Here is a 20,257-nt window from a genome sequence, read left to right as displayed (position 1 = left end):
AAGTGATTTGATAATTCAAAAAAAAAAAAAAATTAAGCAGGGAAGGCCTTCAAGCATAACACCACTAGAGACATTCTTCAAGCTGACAACAATCTACTCATAACACTCCTGGGGTCTGTTTGATCAATGAGCCCTGAAGTCATCCAGTCAAACTATCACCTAGCCTGCATTCTAACACCTCAAATAAAGGGATGTCATTGTCAAATACTTGGTAAAAACTGTAGCAATGGAATTTCCCCAAGTCTATAAGCTTAGTAATGTTATTTTTTTTAAAATAATAAGTAGAATCTGGTATGACTTAAAATAGCCCTTCCCATGTGTATGGCCTATGGTGTACTATAGGCTTTAGCCAGGGTCTTTTCCTATACATTTTTGATGTGGCCTGTACAACTACTCTGGAGACAAGAAGGGTGTCCTCAGGGAACCTTGCTGGATCCTACCAAGGTCCTTGGTCTCCTTGGTGCTCATGACCACACCACTTGGGAATCAATTCAGGGACCACACCGTTCACCTGGCCAGCAGTATTCAGTGAGTGCCATAATATGCTGAGAAAATGCTAGGTGCTGGACATACAGACAGACACAGTGGAATTTCAGCAGCAGAGAAGAGGAATAATTAGAGAAACAATAACCATAAATTGTGAAGGGCGTTAAGGCAGAGGAAACCCAGGAAGCCATCAGTACACACTGGACTCAGACAGCTACATGAAACTAACACTAAGAAGGTTCTAATATTTCCCCATTCTTTGAGCTATTATTACAAAATCAGTACTCCCAGATAATATTCACCTGACTTTATTTTTTACTTGGCAAGGTAGCTTCAAACAACTTTTGGGGGTCCCCAAACACCACATTAAGATAGCTAAGCATTATTTGAAAAGCAACAAGGAATTTCTGAAAGCTTCTGAGGAGAAGGGTGATGAAACCAAAGATATGCTTGGTTCCAGATGGATAAGGGATGGGAAGGGAGGTGGGGTCCAGAGGCCATGTCATAACTTAATAAACACAAGAATGGCTCCTTGTGAGAGTATGTTCCTACCGAGATATCACTCTCTGTGCACATCTCTGATTTTTTATATGTGTATTACTTTATTCAGACTCAGAATATTTCTTCAGCAATCAGAAATATTAAGCAATTCTAGATGTAGGCTCAAAGTAACTTGATGGTAATTAACATAATTAATAATTATCCCCACCCATGAGTTTAAAAGATGATACAGCATAAAATTATTTACTAGGGCATCTGCCAAGAAAATTAACTTATCCAATAAATAACTGAAAGCAATGTTGACAACAGTTGTCAAGCTACTGAAATCTGAAAAAATATCAATTTAATTGTTAGTTTAAAAATCACTTAGAATACACCATCCCACAACACAAGATCCCATCTCTAAAAATAAAAATAAATCAGTAGGGCATGGTGCCAAGTGCCCTAGCTATTTGGGAGGCTAATGCAGGAGGATCTCTTGAGCCCAGGAGTTTGAGGCTATAGTGTGCTATGATCATGCCACTGCACTCAAACCTGGGCAACAGACCAAGGCCTCATCTCTTAAAATAATTAACTAAATAATTAATTAATTAAGCAAACTTAGAATGTAAATACCATATACTTGATTAAACTATACCAGCAATTTTCCTAGGACAAGCTATTCCCCAACCCCCAACCACCCCTGTGAAGAAAAGTTACTCAGAATGGAAAAGTCACCACTGATGACCCGCATGCATCTCCCTTCCTTTTGTGTGACTGGGAGTGAAGAGAAGGTCAAAGCCATGGTGTTTTCTCCAGAATATTTTAAGGCTCTTACCCAGCGTCATCCTGGAAGCCTTCCAATTCATCCCGCTGCTCTGCCAGGGTGGCTTCCAAGTCCAAGTAGGTGCCATTGTGGGACAGTTGTAGCGTGCAGTCATCAAGCTGCAAGAGAAAGAGCCCGTCATGTCTGGCCTGCTCCTTAGATGGGACTAAGTATAAAGAAATCACATCACGTTGCCCTCATGTGTTACTTAAAAATCAAGCAAAATAGCTGGGTGCAGGGGCTTACGCCTGTAATCCTAACACTCTAGAAGGCCAAGGCGGGTAGATTGCTTAGCTCAGGAGTTCAAGACCAGCCTGAGCAATAGCGAGACCCCATCTCTACTAAAAATAGATAACTAGTCAGGCATCATGCCTGGTGCCTGTAATCTCAGCTGCTCAGGACACTGAGAGAAGAGGATCTCTTGAGCCTAAGAGACTGAGGTTGCTATGAGCTATGACATTGTATCACTCTACCCAAGGCAACAGAGTGAGACTCTATCTCAAAATATAAATAAAAAAATAATAAAGCAAGCAAAATTTTACAATGTAGATCATAACTAGAAGAGCTAGTAAGTTAGTGCAAGTAGATGGGTAAAGCATCTGATAAAGGAGTGGCATTGACAGAACCATCTGGGCCTTGGGCCAGCGCCTCTTTCTACTGCGTGGGGCTGAGGAGAAGTCATACATTTGTGGCGTGGAAACCAAGATCACAATGCCAATGTGACCACAGATGAAGAGTCACAGGGCTTACTAGGCACATTTGGTGGGGAAAACATGCTCTTTCCTTTGATTCAGTGAGATTATTTAGTGTGATTAGTATTATTCAGATTCTGTGGTCATACCTGGCACATTAAATAATCATTCTTCAGTAAACATTTTTACAAGTTTACTGAAACATTCTCCATATGAATGGTAAAATATCCAAAGTGCAACATATCAACCAGGAAATTAGGTCTCTTTGCTACCAGTCTCTTTTCAAAAAAATTTTATTTAACACACACTTCCATGTTATTATGCTCTGGGAATTGTTTTATGCATTTGTACACAGTAAGGCATTTGATTCTCACTGACTCTGAAAGTTCTATTATCCCCATCTTACAGATGAGGAATCTGAGGAATCCCCAATGTCACCATCTGGTAAATGGTGGAGCTGGGATTCAATACCAGCAGTTTGATTCAAGGTCATGCAAATGCAACGAAAATAATTTTATGGTTGAGGGTCACCACAACATGAGGACCTATATTAAAGGGTCACAGTATTAGGAAGGTTGAGAACCACTGCTGTAGATGAATGCTTGATAATCTGCTATGAGATTTCAAACAAGGAATTAGCCTCCTTTGATAGAAAAAGCTTTACTATTTTCCTCAAGAAAAGAAACATAGACTGTCATCTTGTTTAGAATCAGTATCCGTAATAGACTGTTAATTCTTGTTAGAGACCCTACAGTTCCTTGTCTCTGGTTATCCTCAACAGAATGAAAGGAATTTGTTCTTTATTATTTGTTGGAAATACCTAGTTAAATCATTTGAAGGGGTTAATCCTATTTGATTCACTTGTTTTATTTCTCCAATAACAGACTGCCCCTCATAATTACTGAAGGCATGCTGGTGAATTTCAGCATTCTTGACTGGCCTTTTATAGGCAGAACATCTGCTCTGAGGAGGCATTTAAATACGGAAGCAGCAGAAGAGCTCCCTGCAGAAGGTGTCCCTGGGCCAAGGATCTCCTGTGGAATGAAATCAAACTTTATCATTCCAAGGTGGAAAATTCCATAAGAAACAGGAACTGTTAACACATACAGTGGACATTTGTATAGCTGTAATCACTGGCAGCTTGTTCTTGCTTTTAATTTCTACAGCTGCTTGAAAAAGGGTGCACGTCCCTCACTAGACTATGGTGTTTCTGCCACACAGATAAAATGTATGTAATCTCAAGAACAGAGGTAGCAAAACAAAGTAAATAATTAGGAAGTGACATGTTTTGAATAGAATCTTTGTTTTTAAAATAATTTACTCATTGTAAGTTTCTGTAATTTTTAATGATGGCTATCTTTGACAACATGCTCTCGAAATTTCTGAGCATTTAACAATCGACCCCTTACAGGTCAGCAGGCCAGCAGTGCCAGCACACACTGCTCCTGGCCTTCTCCAACCATTCAGTTGAGGTGTCTAAAGTGAGGGAGTGGGGAGAGGGAAGCAGGAAGTGGGTAGAGAGTCACCTTGTATGGCACATCTCTTGGGGGCGGGACACAATTATAAGAGGGACTTTGCCTAACAAATGCAATCCCTGTAACCTAATTCTTTGTACCCTCAATGAATCTCAAACAATGAAGTAAAAACAGGAAGGGGATGAAAGGCCAAGAACCTGGACCAGGCTTTGGTCCTCACCATCCTCCTAAGCCCTACCCACACCCTTCTCCTTAGTTAGGGAGGATGTGGGGATGTACTAGTGGCTTTTGTGCCCATCATTTCCATCCCATACCTTCAGATTTTATTCCCAGCAGCCCAGGATGAGCACATATTTGTGGACCCTGTCCTGGCAGGTATCTGCTTCCACATGCCCCCAGCCAGCGCAGAATCACAATCTCCCCACCCTTCTGCTAAAAGTATCCCAAACCCTGGCACAAACACCCATTCTCACCATTCCTCTCCTCACATTCTGGGCAGCATGAACTGCACCCATTTCCATAGTTCAATTTTAACAAAATTATATGTCAGGCACAGGCATGACGCCAAGGAACACATAATTACTTCCTTCATTCAAAGAGATCATTTAATTGAGTAAGTACAACATGCAAACAACACAAAAGAGAATAAAACAACATTTAAATCAACTGTCACACATGTGGAAGTTCATCCTCAGTGATATTCCTTCTATGCACTATAATTAGCATCCTCCACAAAACTGCCCAAGTCTCCCTACCAGGATAGAGGCTGCCTTTACTTCCTAAGTCGAATGTCACAGCACCAATCCTCTAATTAATGGGTGGGCAAGCCCTTCCCCATTAGTGCTGGTGAGTTTCTCAGCTGGAAAAGAGAAGGTGAACACAGGTCCCTCTCCACCTCCCTCCCTCTCTCAGAGCAGTGTCATAGGAGGAGGGCAGGCTCAGAGGTTGGCTGCCTCAGGAAACAGGACACGTGTGCTCCGAGGGGACCCTAACAACACAGCAGCCTGCAAAGACACCACACAAGCCACACTGCCCAAGCCACTCCACCACACGAGCCCTGCCAGATCATTATATCTGAGACACATGAGATTAATATTTAAACCATCACATGAGCCAAGGAGGAAGGCTAAAGTGCTTTTTGGCCAGACTGACACATTGAAACCATGAAATCCCCTAAATATTTGAGCGGGTCAAGTTTAGGCATCACTTTTATAAAAAAAAAAAAAAAAATTGATAGGCACACTCTCTGAATTCTTCAATCTTGTTGGTAATAACTAAGGAAGAGTAATAAACTTCCAAAAGAACACACAAGCGATGTGAATAGGCAGTGAGTGGTGATTAATTCCAATCTGGTTATTATAAAGATTTAGAGAGAAATATTCAAACTTTACCTACAGAGCGAAGGACTTGGACACCTGCCTGCCAAGCCAGCCCCTGATGGGGCGTCTCAATCACTACTTATGCAGAGGCAACCAGATCCCCTCCCCTCACATCAAATCTCCTCCCAAATGACTTATGGGCCCTGGAATTCCTGACTCTTCATGTCAACCTTGATCCCCAGGCAGCATGTCCCCAGACTCCTTTCTTGGCTCTAGGCTTGGTGGGCACTTCAGGACATCAGACAAAGCCAGGAGCCATGTGGGAAGATAACATTACAGGGCTATTATAGAAGTGCAGGGATTAGGGAAATTTAGGGGCAGTGACAGCAGCACAGCAGGAAGACTTCAGATTGGGTTACAGCTCCTACAGCCAGTGGCCAGGATTTTGGCAGGGGGTGGGGTGCTCAGAGGGGAGCCCTTCCCGGATCTACAGTAAGGGTAAGGGTCCTTCCAAATACCCTGGATTTTGTGCCACTCCACAAGGGTCAAAACGCACCAATAAAATTGGCCCCCCTTCTCTGGAGACATTGGAGACCTCTGCTTCTCATGGGGGGGGGGGGCTGTGAAAAGTCATGCTGTGTTCTTTTGACAGTTACTACAGGGAGAATGCATTCAATTAGAAAGGGTGGGATCATCCTCAAAAAAAAAAAGAAAAAAAAACAATCATCTGAAAATAAGGCTGATGTCACATCTCAACTACCTATTTTGCCCCTTCCTTCCTTACTCCACGACAGTGGCACGTTACTAGGGTGATTTAATGATTATCTAGGTTTGGGCAGCAGCTGACCCCCAGCGTAGGCAATAAAATTTCTGTGTAATCCTGAAATAGACTAGAACAGAACAATTCTATAAATACATATGTATATACACTAGGCCACCTTCTAAACTAATTTTGATAATAGTTCAAATGTAAGAAAATATATGCTGATTTTAGAAAGAAAAAAACAAACCTAAAGAAAATCTCAAATAAACATCTTTTGCTTCTGTGGTTTAACTGGCCCCCCAGCCATAGATTTTGTGGTTCCTTCGATTTTGTAATTCCTTCACAGCCTCCCAAGGTGGTTTTGCAGCTCCTTCCCTAGAGGCAGATGGGCCTCTCCTCCTGGAGTCTGGGCTGCCTGGCGTTTTACTTCAGCCAATGGGGTGGCAGCAGACGTGACCTAGCAGAGAGCTGAAAGGCACTCGCTCACTGGGGCTGTCCTCTCCTGCTGCTCCTGGAACTCTGCCACCACCTGAAGACACTGGGGTAACCTGCTGGAGAGTGAACGTCTCAGGCCCCTGCCCAGAGCCTGCCACCATCACATGTCAAGTGAGGGCAACCTGGATCTCAGTGCCTCCAGATGACCCACCAGCTGGCAACAGACACAGGAGCGAGCCCAGCAGGAATCACCAAACTGACCCAGGCCAGAACTGTCCAGTAGACCCAGAGCTTGAAGTTCTGACTTCAAGTCCATCTCCTCCCACGAGCCGCCACCCCAACCCACAGCAGACAGGGAGTACAACTTTCACACCGGCTGTGCTCTGCACATGGATGGAGACAAGGAGAGAGGCTCACCCCACCAAGTTGCCCACTGAATGTACCATGACACTGTCAGCTCAAGGTAGGGATGGCCAGCAAGTGCCCAGCCCTGAGACACCACAGAGCACACACATGCATCCCTGACCATCCCTGAGCCCAAACCCCCACTTAGAGGTGAGGACAGCAGCAGCAGCTGGCCAAAAGAAAGTGAGGAGAGCCAAAGTAGAGGCCGGAGCGGTTAGCCGAGCAGCCTCCATGGAGGGAAAGGGGGCAGAGAAGACCATGCTGGGTTGAAGCTCCCAGCCTCCAGAGCATGTTCCATTGGCCCCTTGATATTCACTAACAAAACACAAAACAAAAGATAAAACTATGAAGAATTTCAATATAGCAACTGCAAGCACAGGGTCCTTCTGACTGCCCTGGTCACATGCTCAGGAAGCTGGCCTGCTCCTGGCTCCAAAGGAAGCCCTGCTGCAGGCCCCGCCTCCCTCTGAGGCCCCACTTAGGGCTCATTACAGCTGGCAGAGCAGCACAACAGCCCTCCGTGTTTCAGTTGGTCAGTTCTAAGACAGCTGCGCCCGTCTCTCCCTCAAATGGTACTTCTGTTGCTAGGCAGCCATGAAGCCTGTGGCTTCCTTAGATTTTGTGGTTCCTTCTAAATGCAGCAGTGATGAAAAAGTGGACTTAGATGACAAGCTAGAATATTGGGAAAAACAGCTTCCAGCAAGCAGTGCCACGTGTCCCTTTCACAATTCGTAATAAAACCAACAGAGAATCCTCGCTGTAAGCCTCTGGTTCCCCCAACCCCGTAACAATCACTTCCGAGGGACAAGGTGGAGGGCATTCACTCTGGGGCTGCCCTCTGCCATCTCCCAAGGTGGACAGTGAAGATGTGGTCTTTCTTTCCTCATCCTTCAAATTAGAGACACCCTCCATACACATTCCTTTGTGTGTACCATGCATTTCACAGTGTAAGATTATTAGCTTTGCATGAAGCTATAGTCAAGTTTATGTATTTTAAAAATATAAGTAACATTGATCACTTTTATTTGAGAAAGACTACATGAAACTAGCCCCCAGCAAATCCCTTTCTACCTCCCATGCTGACACCAGCAGCTGCCCACCACTCCAGAGGTAGCAGTGTCTCTAGGAGAGGGAAAGGGCACACAGTCCACAAAGTAGGTCCAAGGGACGTGTCATAGCCTTTGGGGGGGGGGGAAGGGCAGGCAGAATAAATCCAATCTCAGAGGAAACACACATGAAACCGATTTACATGATACCAGAAGAAATAGGTCCCGTTGCCTAACCCCAATAAATCATATTTACATTTTTCAGTCCTCAGAGATCCAGTTAGCCTCTTTGGAACAAGCACCACAGATGCTTTAGTAAATGCTTTTAGAGTGAAGGACAAGAATATTTGTAAACATAACATGAATGTGTCTCCTTTGAAAATGACTAGGTTGGGCGGCGCCTGTGGCTCAGGGAGTAGGGCACCGGTCCCATATGCTGGAGGTGGTGGGTTCAAACCCAGCCCCGGCTAAAAACCACAAAAAAAATTAAAAAAATAAAAAAGAAAATGATTGGATTTTACTTCCTCAGAAACCTTTAATAAATTATGTTATTTGTGGCCACCAACCTAAGCAAGAGCAGCAATGTCCCAAAATTGACCAAACCAGGTTCCAAATCAAGCCCCAGATTTCTATTTAAGTCAACAAAAGTGCCCAGCTCACCAATCAAAAGCAAAGGCTTCTGCCAAATTCTGCAAGAAAGACAAAGGCACAGTTTCACCCATTAAGAGCTTAAGTTTAGAGAGAGTGATAATCTGGTAAATAGGTAAATATTTGAATTGTTTTAAATACCTTGTTATCATTAAATAAACAGTCAAAAACACATCAAGATTTTCTGCTGGAATATGTTTACTTAGGTTTACAAGGTACCTTTTTACATTTTCTCTTTACTTTATTCAAGTTCAAAAAGAGTACCAGCACTATGTTTCAGGGATTATTATTGTTCATTATTATTCATTTATTCACTAATTCAGATTAACAGTCCTTTCCTTTGCTTCTCTCTGAAAATCAAGAGCACAAGCACTACCCTGTGTCCGAGGGAAATAACATGAGCCAGACAGACGAGGTTACAGAGAGACCTGGGTAGGACTGATCATCCAGAGCTGCCTGGAGCTTGGGGGAGTGAGGAGCACAGTGGGTTAGTCACCTTTGTGGTCTGTTCTTGTTTTCATTGGGGGAGGGGTGTGGGTTGCAAGGACTGAGGTACAGTGGATGCAAAAGCCCAGCCACAAGGACGAGTTTGGGGAGGGGAAGGATTGAAGGTAGGGAGGCCAAGGGCTCTGGGGAAGGAGGCTTCCAGGCCCCAGAAAACTAGACTTGATTCTAGGGCGATGAGGAGGCGTGCACTGGAATGGCTGTAAGCAAATGCTTGCAGAACCCACTTTGCCGAGTGCGGATGGAAGGCAGAAGACAAACGACGAAGGCGCTGCCGGAACTGAAGGCAATTTGAAAGTAGCTTGGACAACTGTGGAAGCAGGGGAGATGGAGAGAAAGAAAGATACGTGACACAGGGAAGGTGGCGGGGGGATGGGAAGGAGGAAGGAAAAGTCATTGGACTGGGTGGCTGCACGTGGACGTGTCCAACACAGACAGGCAAAAGGATTACCAAACAGAAAGTGGTGGTACCATTTGCCAACACGGGAGACACTGGACAAAAAGCTGTTTGGGGCAGAGAGGATAAAATTGGAATTTTTTTGGTTTTAACACATTATAACTAAAACAAGTGGAGAAGCTGAGTAAAGAAATAAGATTTGGGAGTTGGTGCATGAATAAAACACAGCATTTGAAATTTCACAAGTGTGTTGACATGCCTAACGATAAGAGCAAGTCCTGTGTCTGGAGGACCCACAGGGGCGTCCCTTTCTCCCTTCTTGATATTGGTAACTATTACTTTCTCAGTTTTTTCTCTCATGGTCTTCTCAAAGAAACAACTTTTGATAATACTGCTTTTTCTCTAACTTTGTTTTCTATTAATTTCTGTTCTTTTTTTTTTCCTTTTACATTCTTTGTGTTTAATATGTTGTCGCTTCCTAACCTGTAAAATCATACGACTTTCAGTCTTTCTTCTTTTCAATTATGTACATTTAGGATTATAATTTTCCTCTAATTTAAATTTTAGCTATGGCCCACAGGCTCTTGATATGCCACATTTTTATTATCTTTAGATCAAAATGTTTTCTAAATTTCACTGAGATTTCTTGTTTGACCCAAGGATTATTTGGTAGTGTATCACATAATTTCCAAAAATTTAGGATGATTCAAGTACCTTCTTTTATTAATTTCTACTTTAATTCCACTATGGTCAGAAAATATACTTCATATGATTTCAATTATTTGAAATTTCTTGAGACCTACTTACATCCCAATAGACAGAATAGAGGGAAAGCATATGTCCTCAGAAGCTGCAGCATTTGTTAACTGAGAAGTTCAAATCTATCCTTGCTGTTCTGTATCCGCTTAATATTCTAGGAGGCATGTTACTCTTCCCCTGCAACCATGAACTTTTCTATTTTTCCTTTTAAATCTGCCAATATTCGACATATTTAGTTTGGTTATTTATTAGGTGCAGACAAATATTTCCTAGGGGACCAACATTCTTAGCTCTCTGAAATTTCCCCCTCATCTCTAGTTATGACTCTTGCCTTAAAGATGACATCATTTGTTATTAATTCAACCATACCACTTTCTTCTGGCTAGTGTTTCAGGGTTTACCTTCTTGCAGTCCTGTATTTACAACTGGTGCCCACATATTTAAGATGTGTCTCTTGTAAGTACAATATAGTTTCTTAATGCAATTTGACAATGTTTAAAATAAAAAAAATACGTAGTCAAAATCTGTTAACCTACAGTGATCAGATCCACAAGTTCAGTATTTTATCTACAAGTTAATAGTTACCTCCTTTCTTTATTCTTGCCAAATTTGGTTAAATCTACTGTTCTTCAACTTTCCATATTCCTTTCCATGATTCTATTTATTCCCATTTATGCAATCTTTTAGTAATTCTTTTAGAAATTTACCCTAAAGATAATAACAACCGTCCTGACTCAGCAGAAACTACTATAAATTTGCATTATCACTTTCCAGACAATCTAAGGGCACTAGACCACTTAAACATGTTTGTACCTTTTGAGATGTTGAGAAATATGTTTTAAAACTCGTGACAATATTGTTTCATCAGTCATTTACCCACACAGTTTGATTTCTTCCCGTGTTTCTGTTGTTCTATCTCTGATAATTTCCTTCTGCTTAAAGAACCCTGAGAATCTGCTGGCAATGAAATTCCTCAGTTTCTGTTTTCCAGAAGCACCTTTGTTTCATCTCCATTTAGGAGGTAACAGGTTTACTAGGATAGCATTCACATACCATATAATTCACCTCTTTAAAGTAGGTAATTGCCTGGCTTATATCCTTAGAGTTGTGTATCCATCACCACAATCAATTTCAAAACAGCTTCATCACCCCAACAAGAAACCTGTATCCACAGCAGTCTCTCCTCATTTCTGCACACAGGCTCACTAACCCCTGGAAACCACTAATCTACTTTCTATCTTTATAGATTTGCTTATTCTACACATTTCAAATAAACAAATAATACCATACATCATTGTCTTAGTCTGTTTCATGTTGCTAAAAAAGAATACCTTAGATTGGGTAATGTATAAATAAAAAAAAGTTTATTTGGCTCACGATCCTGCTGGCTGAAAGATGGGACATCTGGGGAATGCCCCAGGATACTTCCATTCAAGGCAGGAGGTGAAAGGAAGCCGTGTGTGCAGAGATCACACAGTGAGAGAGGAGGCAAGGGGAGGAAGTGCCAGGTTCTTCTTAACAGCCAGCTCCTGTGTGGGAACTAACAAGAGAACTCACTCACTTTTAGTAATTCTTTTAGAAATTTACCCTAAAGATAATAACAACTGTCCTGTACTCAAGAGCAAGCCACCCCCATGACCAAAACACCTCCCACTAGGCTTTAATTCCAATATTGGGGATCAAATTTCAACATGAGATTTGGAGGGAACAACATCCAAACTATGGCATTCTGCCCCTGCCCCCCCAAATCTCATGCCCTTCTCACACTGCAAAATACGATTGTCCTTTCCCAATAGTCCTCACAGTCTTAACTCATTTCAGCACCCATTTAAAAGTCCAAAGTCTTATCTGGGACTCAGGGCAAGTTTCTTCCAGCTGTGATCCTGTAAAATAAAAAACAAGTTATTTACTTCTGAGACACAATGGTTATACAGGCACGGGATAAACATTCCCCCTTCCAAAAGAGACAAATCCACCAAAACTGGGTACCAGGCCCCATGTGAGTCCAAATCCCAGCCAGGCAGACACTAAATCTGAAAACTCCAAGATATTCCCCTTGACTCCATGCCCTCCATCCTGGGCATACTGGTATGAGAGGTGGGCTCCCAGGCCTTGAGCAGCCCTGCCCGCACAGCTTTGCTGGCAGCTGCATTTGGCCTGTGAAGTTTTGGCTGCCCTCGTAGCTCACTGGAGCCTTCAAACAAATACTTTTAGTCCTTTAGCTAGCTTCTCTGTTGTTCTGGGTAGGAAGATTGTGCTGCTACAAGCCAGTTCAGTATAGCCAGAAGCAGAAGCCAAAACATTCAACTTTTAATAATTAAGAACATTTCCTATTCACTTACAGGAATTAACATGAATTATTTGATCCTCATACAAGTTTACAAAAAAGGTATCATTATGATAACATCTCATCTTTACTTGAAATAAAACTTTGAAGCAAAAGCTGATGGAAAATTATAATCTGACCAAAAAGCCACCCAAGATTAATACATTCCTTTTGGAAAGAGATATGGAGAACACTTAGAGATCTAAAAATAGATCTGCCATTCAATCCTGTAATCCCTCTACTGGGCATATACCCAGAAGACCAAAAATCACATCATAACAAAGATATTTGTACCAGAATGTTTATTGCAGCCCAATTCATAATTGTGAAGTCATGGAAGAAGCCCAAGTGCCCATCGATCCAGGAATGGATTAATAAATTGTGGTATATGTACACCATGGAATATTATGCAGCCTTAAAGAAAGATGGAGACTTTACCTCTTTTGTGTTTACATGGATGGAGCTGGAACATATTCTTCTTAGTAAAGTATCTCAAGAATGGAAGAAAAAGTACCCAATGTACTCAGCCCTACTATGAAACTAATTTAGGGTTTTCACATGAAAGCTATAACCCAGTTACAACCTAAGAATAGGGGGAAGGGAGAAAGGGAGGGGAGGGAGGAGGGAGGTGGGTAGACGGAAGGGGATTGATGGGATTACACCAGGGGTGCGTCTTACAAGGGTATATGTGAAACTTGGTAAATGTGGAATGTAAGTGTCTTGGCACAGTAACTGAGAGAATGCCAGGAAGGCTATGTTAACCAGTGTGATGAAAGTGTGTCAAATGGTCTGTGAAGCCAGTGAATGATGCCCCATGATCATATCAATGTACACAGCTATGATTTAATAAAAATAAATAAATAAATAAATAAAAATAAATAAAATTAAAAAAAAAAAAAGCCACCCAACACTGCCAAAATTAGTAGCAATTAAACCCAAACAGCACGGCTCCTGAGCTTGGGTTCTTAGCTGCTGCACACAGAATACAGAATGAGGAAGAAGGGAAGGCAAAGGAGGAAGCCTTTGGCAATTCCAGCATTTAGAGATTAAGTCAAAGTAAATGAGACTAAGAAGTGGTGTGCGCAGAGATCACACAGTGAGAGAGGAGGCAAGGGGAGGAAGAAGACCAGAGAAAAACCAACAGAGGGCTGTCATACCAGCCAAGGGCAGAGGGCTCCCACTAGAACATGGTGGATGACCAGTGCAGATGAGCCATCGAAAGAGACACAGATTGTGGCAACTTTACTTGAAAATAATTAGGCCCAGTGTTATCAGCTGCTCATCCTTTCAAATAATAAAAACCTTTGCCAATACATGCACATTCTAATCCTCCTCTCCCATTCTTACTGCAAACATTCCCTGAGCAAATACCATGTCCCAAGTATATTCCATTTATTTATTATCCTGCCTGACAAGGTGAGGCCATGCACACCATCCCTAAGTGGCTTAACAACATAACCAAATTTGTGCAGTGAAAAGTGAACATTTACTTATTGGAGAAACCATATACTTAGGATAGTTCTTAGCAGTTCTCTTTGAATCTTCAAAACTCTTGCATAAAAGTTACAAGGAACTTTTACTAGAATGTATAATTTAAAGAATCTTGCAAACATGTGGAAGACTTTAGATATTTTCAGAATGAAAAGTTGCTAAAAGGGGAAAACCAAGGGGAAGGGGCATGCTATTTCATTGATGTGCACCACCAATAAGACAAATCCACCAAGAACAGGATTCATGCACAGAGTCACTCAGGTCAGAGACAAAATTTGTAGTGCAAATTCAAAATGTAGGGCCTCATGTTAAAAAGCAGGAAAAATATCTTCCTTTCATCAACAGTCTCTCCTTGGACCTGCCATGGTACTTTTTAAATCTGCTATTCACCATTGCACTTCCTTGGGCACATGCAGAGCCTCACAAGTACACACCGCCTGCCCTGCCACTCAGCACACAGGGCACATGCCCAATCCTAACCTGCTGTGCACCTGCACCCAGGCCCCTATGGGATGATGGATAGCAAAAGTCCTTGGGAGGTATGGAAAGTGGGCATCAGAACACCCACTGCAGGGAGGTTAGAGAGGCAGTGCTACCAAGCCCCTGCACCTGCCCCATCTTCTTGTCAGCCTTTACTTAAAAGATACAAATTCAAAAATAAAATTAAGAATCTCAAGACTGTGACTGTAGAGCATTAAATCCCAAGTACAGGGGCCCCTTCCAAGTATGGGGCCCCGCACGACTGCCCTCACTGCACACCCATGAAGTTGGTGCTGGACAGACACCACTTAATACTTCCTGTTAGGTTCTGGGCTGTGAGCCAGAATCAGCCCAGTTGACAGCCGGCCCCTCTGATCCACGCATTCCTGCCTGGCGGGGCCTATAGAACATGACTGGGAATCACAATACCTTACTGCCCAGGGCCTCTACCATCCCTCCATCCATGGTTTTCAAAGTTCGGAGTGCACAATAACCTCCTGGGGGACATTTAAAATCCTGTGGGTCTGGGCAGGAGTGGCCCATAATACAGTCCATTTCCTGTCATCCACAGGTGATCTGACAGAAACCAGGGACCCCACCTTGAGAAAAGACACCAGAGTACCACTTCCACTTCCCTGGGGGAGTTCAGAAGTCTCAGGATGGGCTGAAAATCAAGAGCAGAATCTTAGGAGCCTGAATATCTTCAGAACTTGTCCCTGTCCAGCCAGCCCCCAGTACTCCCTCCCATCCCACAACATTATCCCCACAATGTTCTTTGCACTGAGCAAGTTTGCCCCAGGGTCCAAATGCAGGTCCTCTGAGATCCCAGGAAAACACACAAACAGGCCAAGAATCCAGCTCCACCTGGAGTGTGTGACACAAAGGCCTAGGAACAGAAGTCACACCTCAGAGGAAGTCCAGCTGGCCGTGACTGTGGACTTCTAGGAAAAGCTTTCACTACTACTAGAGGGTGAGCTGCCTGCTAGCCAGGAAAGCCCTGAACACACTCCAGAGCACCCCCAGGAAACTCCCATGGGGAAGAAGAGAAAGCCAGCCTCAGGCCAGCCCATTATCACAGCTAAGAAACATCAGAGCCTAGAGGACAGCGGGGTGCAACTGGCAGCTCATCGCCATACTTGGTTTGGCCTAAATGGCATTTTAGAATGTTTTTGATCACTTGCCAATAGTTTAAAAGTAAAAAGATGATTCATAAAAATCCAAGTTTCCTGTTTCTGTTAGAGAATGGAAACAGGCCAGGCCTGGTGGGTCATGCCTATAATCCTAGCACTCTGGGAGTCTGTGGCCGGTTGATTTGTTGAGTTCAGGAGTTCGAGACCAGGCCAGCAAGAACAAGATCCTGTCTCTACTAAAAACAGAAAAAGTAGTCAGGTATTGTGGAGGACACCTGCAGTCCCAGCTTCTCAGGAGGCTAAGGCAAGAAGATCACTTAAGCCCAAGTTTCAGTTTGCTGTGAGCTATGATGACACCACCACACTCAACCCATGGCAAGGAGTGAGACTCTGTCTCAAAAAAAAAAAAAAAAAAAGTAGAAACATGTAGAAACCCTTGGCCTTCCCTTTCAAGGCCTAGGGAGGTGGGGCTGAGCAGCACAACCCTTCATTCCTTCCAAGCTCAGCTAGTGCCCTGACAGAGCCACCTGCCCATCCAGTTCACTTCTACACCATCTGGACCCTGGCTCCGGTGACTTGGTGCTCCTGAGCCCCAGGACTATATGATTCACCATAAAGTTTCTTCATTCAGCTTCAGCTGAACATAACACTCTACCTACACCTCAATAACCAGAGGATTTCAAAATCAGCAGCATGAAATCAGCAGTGTGATTTACTCAACTCCATTCCCTCAGTAATTCATTAACTCCATAACCAGACAGCCCTGGTTTAGTGATCAGTCAAAAACTCTCAACAAAATACCTCTGGCTCTTTAGGAGCTCACGCACTGAGGTTTATGCTGCCTTTGAGATTCTCAGAGTCCCAGCTACCTAAGTCAGCCCCCGCTGCCTCTACTGTTCCTTCCTTTCCATCTCCACAGCAAACTGAAAGCCCCCTGATACCCTGGTTACGGAAGCCCTGTTTGGTGGTGATGCCTCCCCAAGTTGGCATCACAAAATACAGGGCTGGTGAGAGTTGTAATTAAAGGCTAGTGCCTGTACTCCCTGCCACAACTTTTTAAATCCAATTTTAAAATCCACAGGCATCATGTTATTTCTAAATCACAACTCGTACATTTTTAATTGAAAGAGAAATAAAAAAAGAAAGAAAACATTGTCCTTGCTAAAGAGCAGACAACCACACGTCTTTGGGGCAGACAGAAATCCAGGGTACTGAAGAATAGCCCTTCCAAAGAGCTGCACTCAGGGACAGCAAAAGTGAAACATTCCCATTTGTAATGCCATATGCCCCAAGTAAATATTCCCCCCAAATCCCCCAAACATATTGTCATCTTTAATTCATGTTTGAAAATGTTTGGAGACAAAATGTCCACAGCTCTTCTAGGATTATTCACATTATACACCAGCCCCAAGCAGAACTGTCACTGTAACCAGGTATGGGGTCACTTTCACTGGGCAGGATGTACATTTCTGTAACAAAAATAAAAATTATCAGGACATTACTCTACAAATGCTCTGAATTAGTTCACTTAAGAGTCTAGAGAACCTTACTTTTTTTTCTTTTTTTTTTTTTTTTTTGAGACAGAGTCTCATTATGTCACCCTCGGTAGAGTGCTATAGCATCACAATTCACAGCAACCTCAAACTCTTGGGCTTAAGCATTTCTCTTGCCTCAGCCTCCCAAGTAGCTGGGACTATAGTCGCCCACCACAATGCCCGGCCATTTCTTTTTTTGTTGTTGTTTAGCTAGCCCGGGCCAGATTTGAACTCGTCATCCCATGGTGCATGTGGCCAGCGCCATAACCCCTGTGCTACAGGCAGAGCCTAGATAGAGAACTTTACCTTTGATACAAAAATATCTTTCTAACTAAGACTGCTGAAGATCAAGTTTTTGGAATCAGTGAAAATTTTAAATATAGTGTATTTTCTGATGAGAATCTATTGTGAAATTTGAATTTATGAATCATCATCTGAGAGATTCAGATCCATCACCATCTTATTGGGATCTAGAGCTACTTCACAGGTTAAAGGCATACTACAATGATGGCTTTAAAGCTTTGATTATTCATGTCTCATTTTGCAACCACTGATTTTGAGTTACTTATGCACATTAGGAGTCCCTTTTCAATAGGGACAGTTTCTTATACTAAGAACGGATATGGTTCTTGGGCTCCTCAGAGAATCAGTAGATTGACCATGTATCCAGCAAGCTGTGAGTTGAAATTTGAGATAGGCATGACTTAATATAAATGAAGAATAGGAAACACATTTCATCTTCCTCCCAAGTACCTTCCCATACGTAAACCTAAGATAAGAAAACCTGGACTTAACTGATGGTACCTAATAAAACCCAAGAGATGTTGAAAAAAAAAAAAAAAAAGAGTCAAAATCAACCTTTTCTTCACATCCCAGAAACAGTTCAAGTGGCTTTGGCCACAGGTAGTCACACACTGTGACAAGGGTCAACTCAGGTCCCTTTCTGGTTTAACACTGAAGGTGAAGAGACTTGGGATGTTTCTGGAAAATAATTTATACCTGCCATCGTCATGGAGGTGCACATATGAACATAACTGCCTGCTTATTTTTATAATGTGCCTGAACATGGAGTTTCTTATGGCTGCCTCACAGTTTGGTTTTAGGCAGAGAGTAATCATTCCCAGATGTTGAAGAGAAACGCTCTGGCCCAGGGGATGCTGCAGCTCCAGATGTGATGTGTCTGTTATGTGGACATGTCCTGTGTCCTGTAAGGCTGCCACAACACTCATCTGTCCTCCCAGCGAGATGCCCCTGACTCACATGCAGGAACACAAGCTGATTCTCATACCTCCTCACAGAAGGGGAGGGCTGAATGGGGAGAATCCGTTCACACTCTAGATCCCCTGTGTTGACCATGCAGAGCTGCCACTGTCTAGTAACAGAGACTGCAAGGAGCACAAGGGCATCCAAGTGTCTGCACACCTGGAGGCTGGAAACAGTAATGTGATGGCAGCATCAACATGGGACAAGCTGGCACTTCCCAAAGGCAGCTGTCTCTGGCTCTCACCCATGAGCAAAGCTGGACAATGGGGACAAAGCTGAGAAATGCTAGACAGGTCTAGAACTCTGGATTCATGACTCCAAGGTTATGGCTGTTTCCACGAGGGGACTCCCATGAGAGGCGAAGCCAGGCTCTGGAGACGTGCAGCTGCTGGCAAGGCCAAAGGAGCAGGACAGGCCTCAGGCACACCTACTCAAAGACAGGGGCACAGAGCCCAGGGTATTGGCCTGAAGGTGGCCCCTGAGATGCTTCAGATGCTTCTCACCAGCTGCCAGGGCTCCTATGGCATTAATTAAATTAGTCCCTTATCTCTGAGCCAGAGTGACAGGTGGGCAGTGCCCTCTCCCCACTCCCCAACTCCCTCTCATTCACTCTCTCATACCAGTCAAACCTAAATCAAATTACCAATTTGTTTTTACAGTAAGTCTGACTGTGGTCTGGTGCAGAGCGGTCTTGACCATGAACGAGAGCCACAAACAGTAGTTTCCCACCAGGCTTCACAGTCCCTCAGGAAAACCAACCACAGAGGTTCCAGACTGAGACAGTTCTGGTCGCTGTACCAAGATTTAGCAGCCCTGCAAAGCCCAAGCACAGACAGTTCTGATCTGTCTCATTAATATACTGGGGACTCCAATTTCCAGAAAAAGACAGTACCTTTGCAGTAGTAAAGAAGTCTTAAAAACCCCTCTCTGGTATCCTTAAATATTACTGAACACTGCTCCATGCAAGACATGGTGTTAGCTGCTGTCTAATCCAGGGCTCTGTCTCAGAAACATCTGGTCATCTGCACAGAGCCACTCCTAGAACAGGGGAATGGGTACATCAACGGCGACACCCCTGGAGTGGCCTGTGTCACCGTCTGTGAAGAAAGCCTTCTCTCCTTAATTGGTGCCTTTGTTTCTTTCTTTGGGCTCTTCTGTACTTCCCATTCTTTTCCTAAGGAATAAGTATTACTAAAGATGTAATCAATGAAAAATTGATATATTTTAATATAACCAGGGTGCCACTGGGTTTGACCAGGGCTTCCTAACTTTTGAAGTAAACAGAAATTAGCCACAGATGTTGGGAAATGCACATTCCGCTCCAGTGAGTGGGGCAGAGCCAGGACTTTATATTCGAAGAAGCGCCTGGCGGTGCTGATATGGGGAGCACCTGCAGTAGGGGTCAGACAGCTGAGGAAGGGGGCCAGCTCAGGCCCCACAAAGGAGGTGACATGTGACCCTGGCCAGGAACACCTAAAGGGCAAAAGGGTGAGTAAGGATAAAGTCTTGCAGGTTAAAAAAAGAAAAAGAGGGAAAGAGAAGAAAGTACAAGCTGCGCTGAGGCACTGAGGTGTCCATCCAGTTTGACCACTGGATACAGCCACAGTTCTCTCTGATTTTTTTTTGGCCGGGGCTGGGTTTGAACCTGCCATCTCTGGCATAATGGGGCCAGTGCCTTACTCCTTTGAGCCACAGGCACCGCCCTAAGCTGCGGTTCTCAAACTTAAACATGTGTAAGTCATTTGGGGGCTTCTTGCAACACAGAATGCTGCTTCCCAGCCTCAGAGTTTCTGGATG

The 20,257-nt window shown here is 43.5% G+C and overlaps 1 protein-coding gene across 9 annotated transcripts in view; it reads right to left on the bottom strand.

Annotated features, from left to right (window-relative positions):
- FHOD3 (formin homology 2 domain containing 3) overlaps positions 1-20,257 on the bottom strand; it is a 584,424-nt gene that overhangs the window by 527,180 nt on the left and 36,987 nt on the right. For all 9 annotated transcript variants that reach the window (XM_053571099.1, XM_053571100.1, XM_053571102.1 and 6 more), the window contains exon 2: positions 1,805-1,911. In XM_053571099.1, the coding sequence (XP_053427074.1) occupies positions 1,805-1,911 (107 nt within the window). The remainder of the gene's footprint in view (positions 1-1,804; positions 1,912-20,257) is intronic.

This window comes from Nycticebus coucang, chromosome 19 (genome assembly GCF_027406575.1).
Source record: "Nycticebus coucang isolate mNycCou1 chromosome 19, mNycCou1.pri, whole genome shotgun sequence".
Classification (NCBI taxonomy): Eukaryota; Metazoa; Chordata; class Mammalia; order Primates; family Lorisidae; genus Nycticebus; species Nycticebus coucang.
This window is presented reverse-complemented; position numbering and strand designations above follow the sequence as displayed.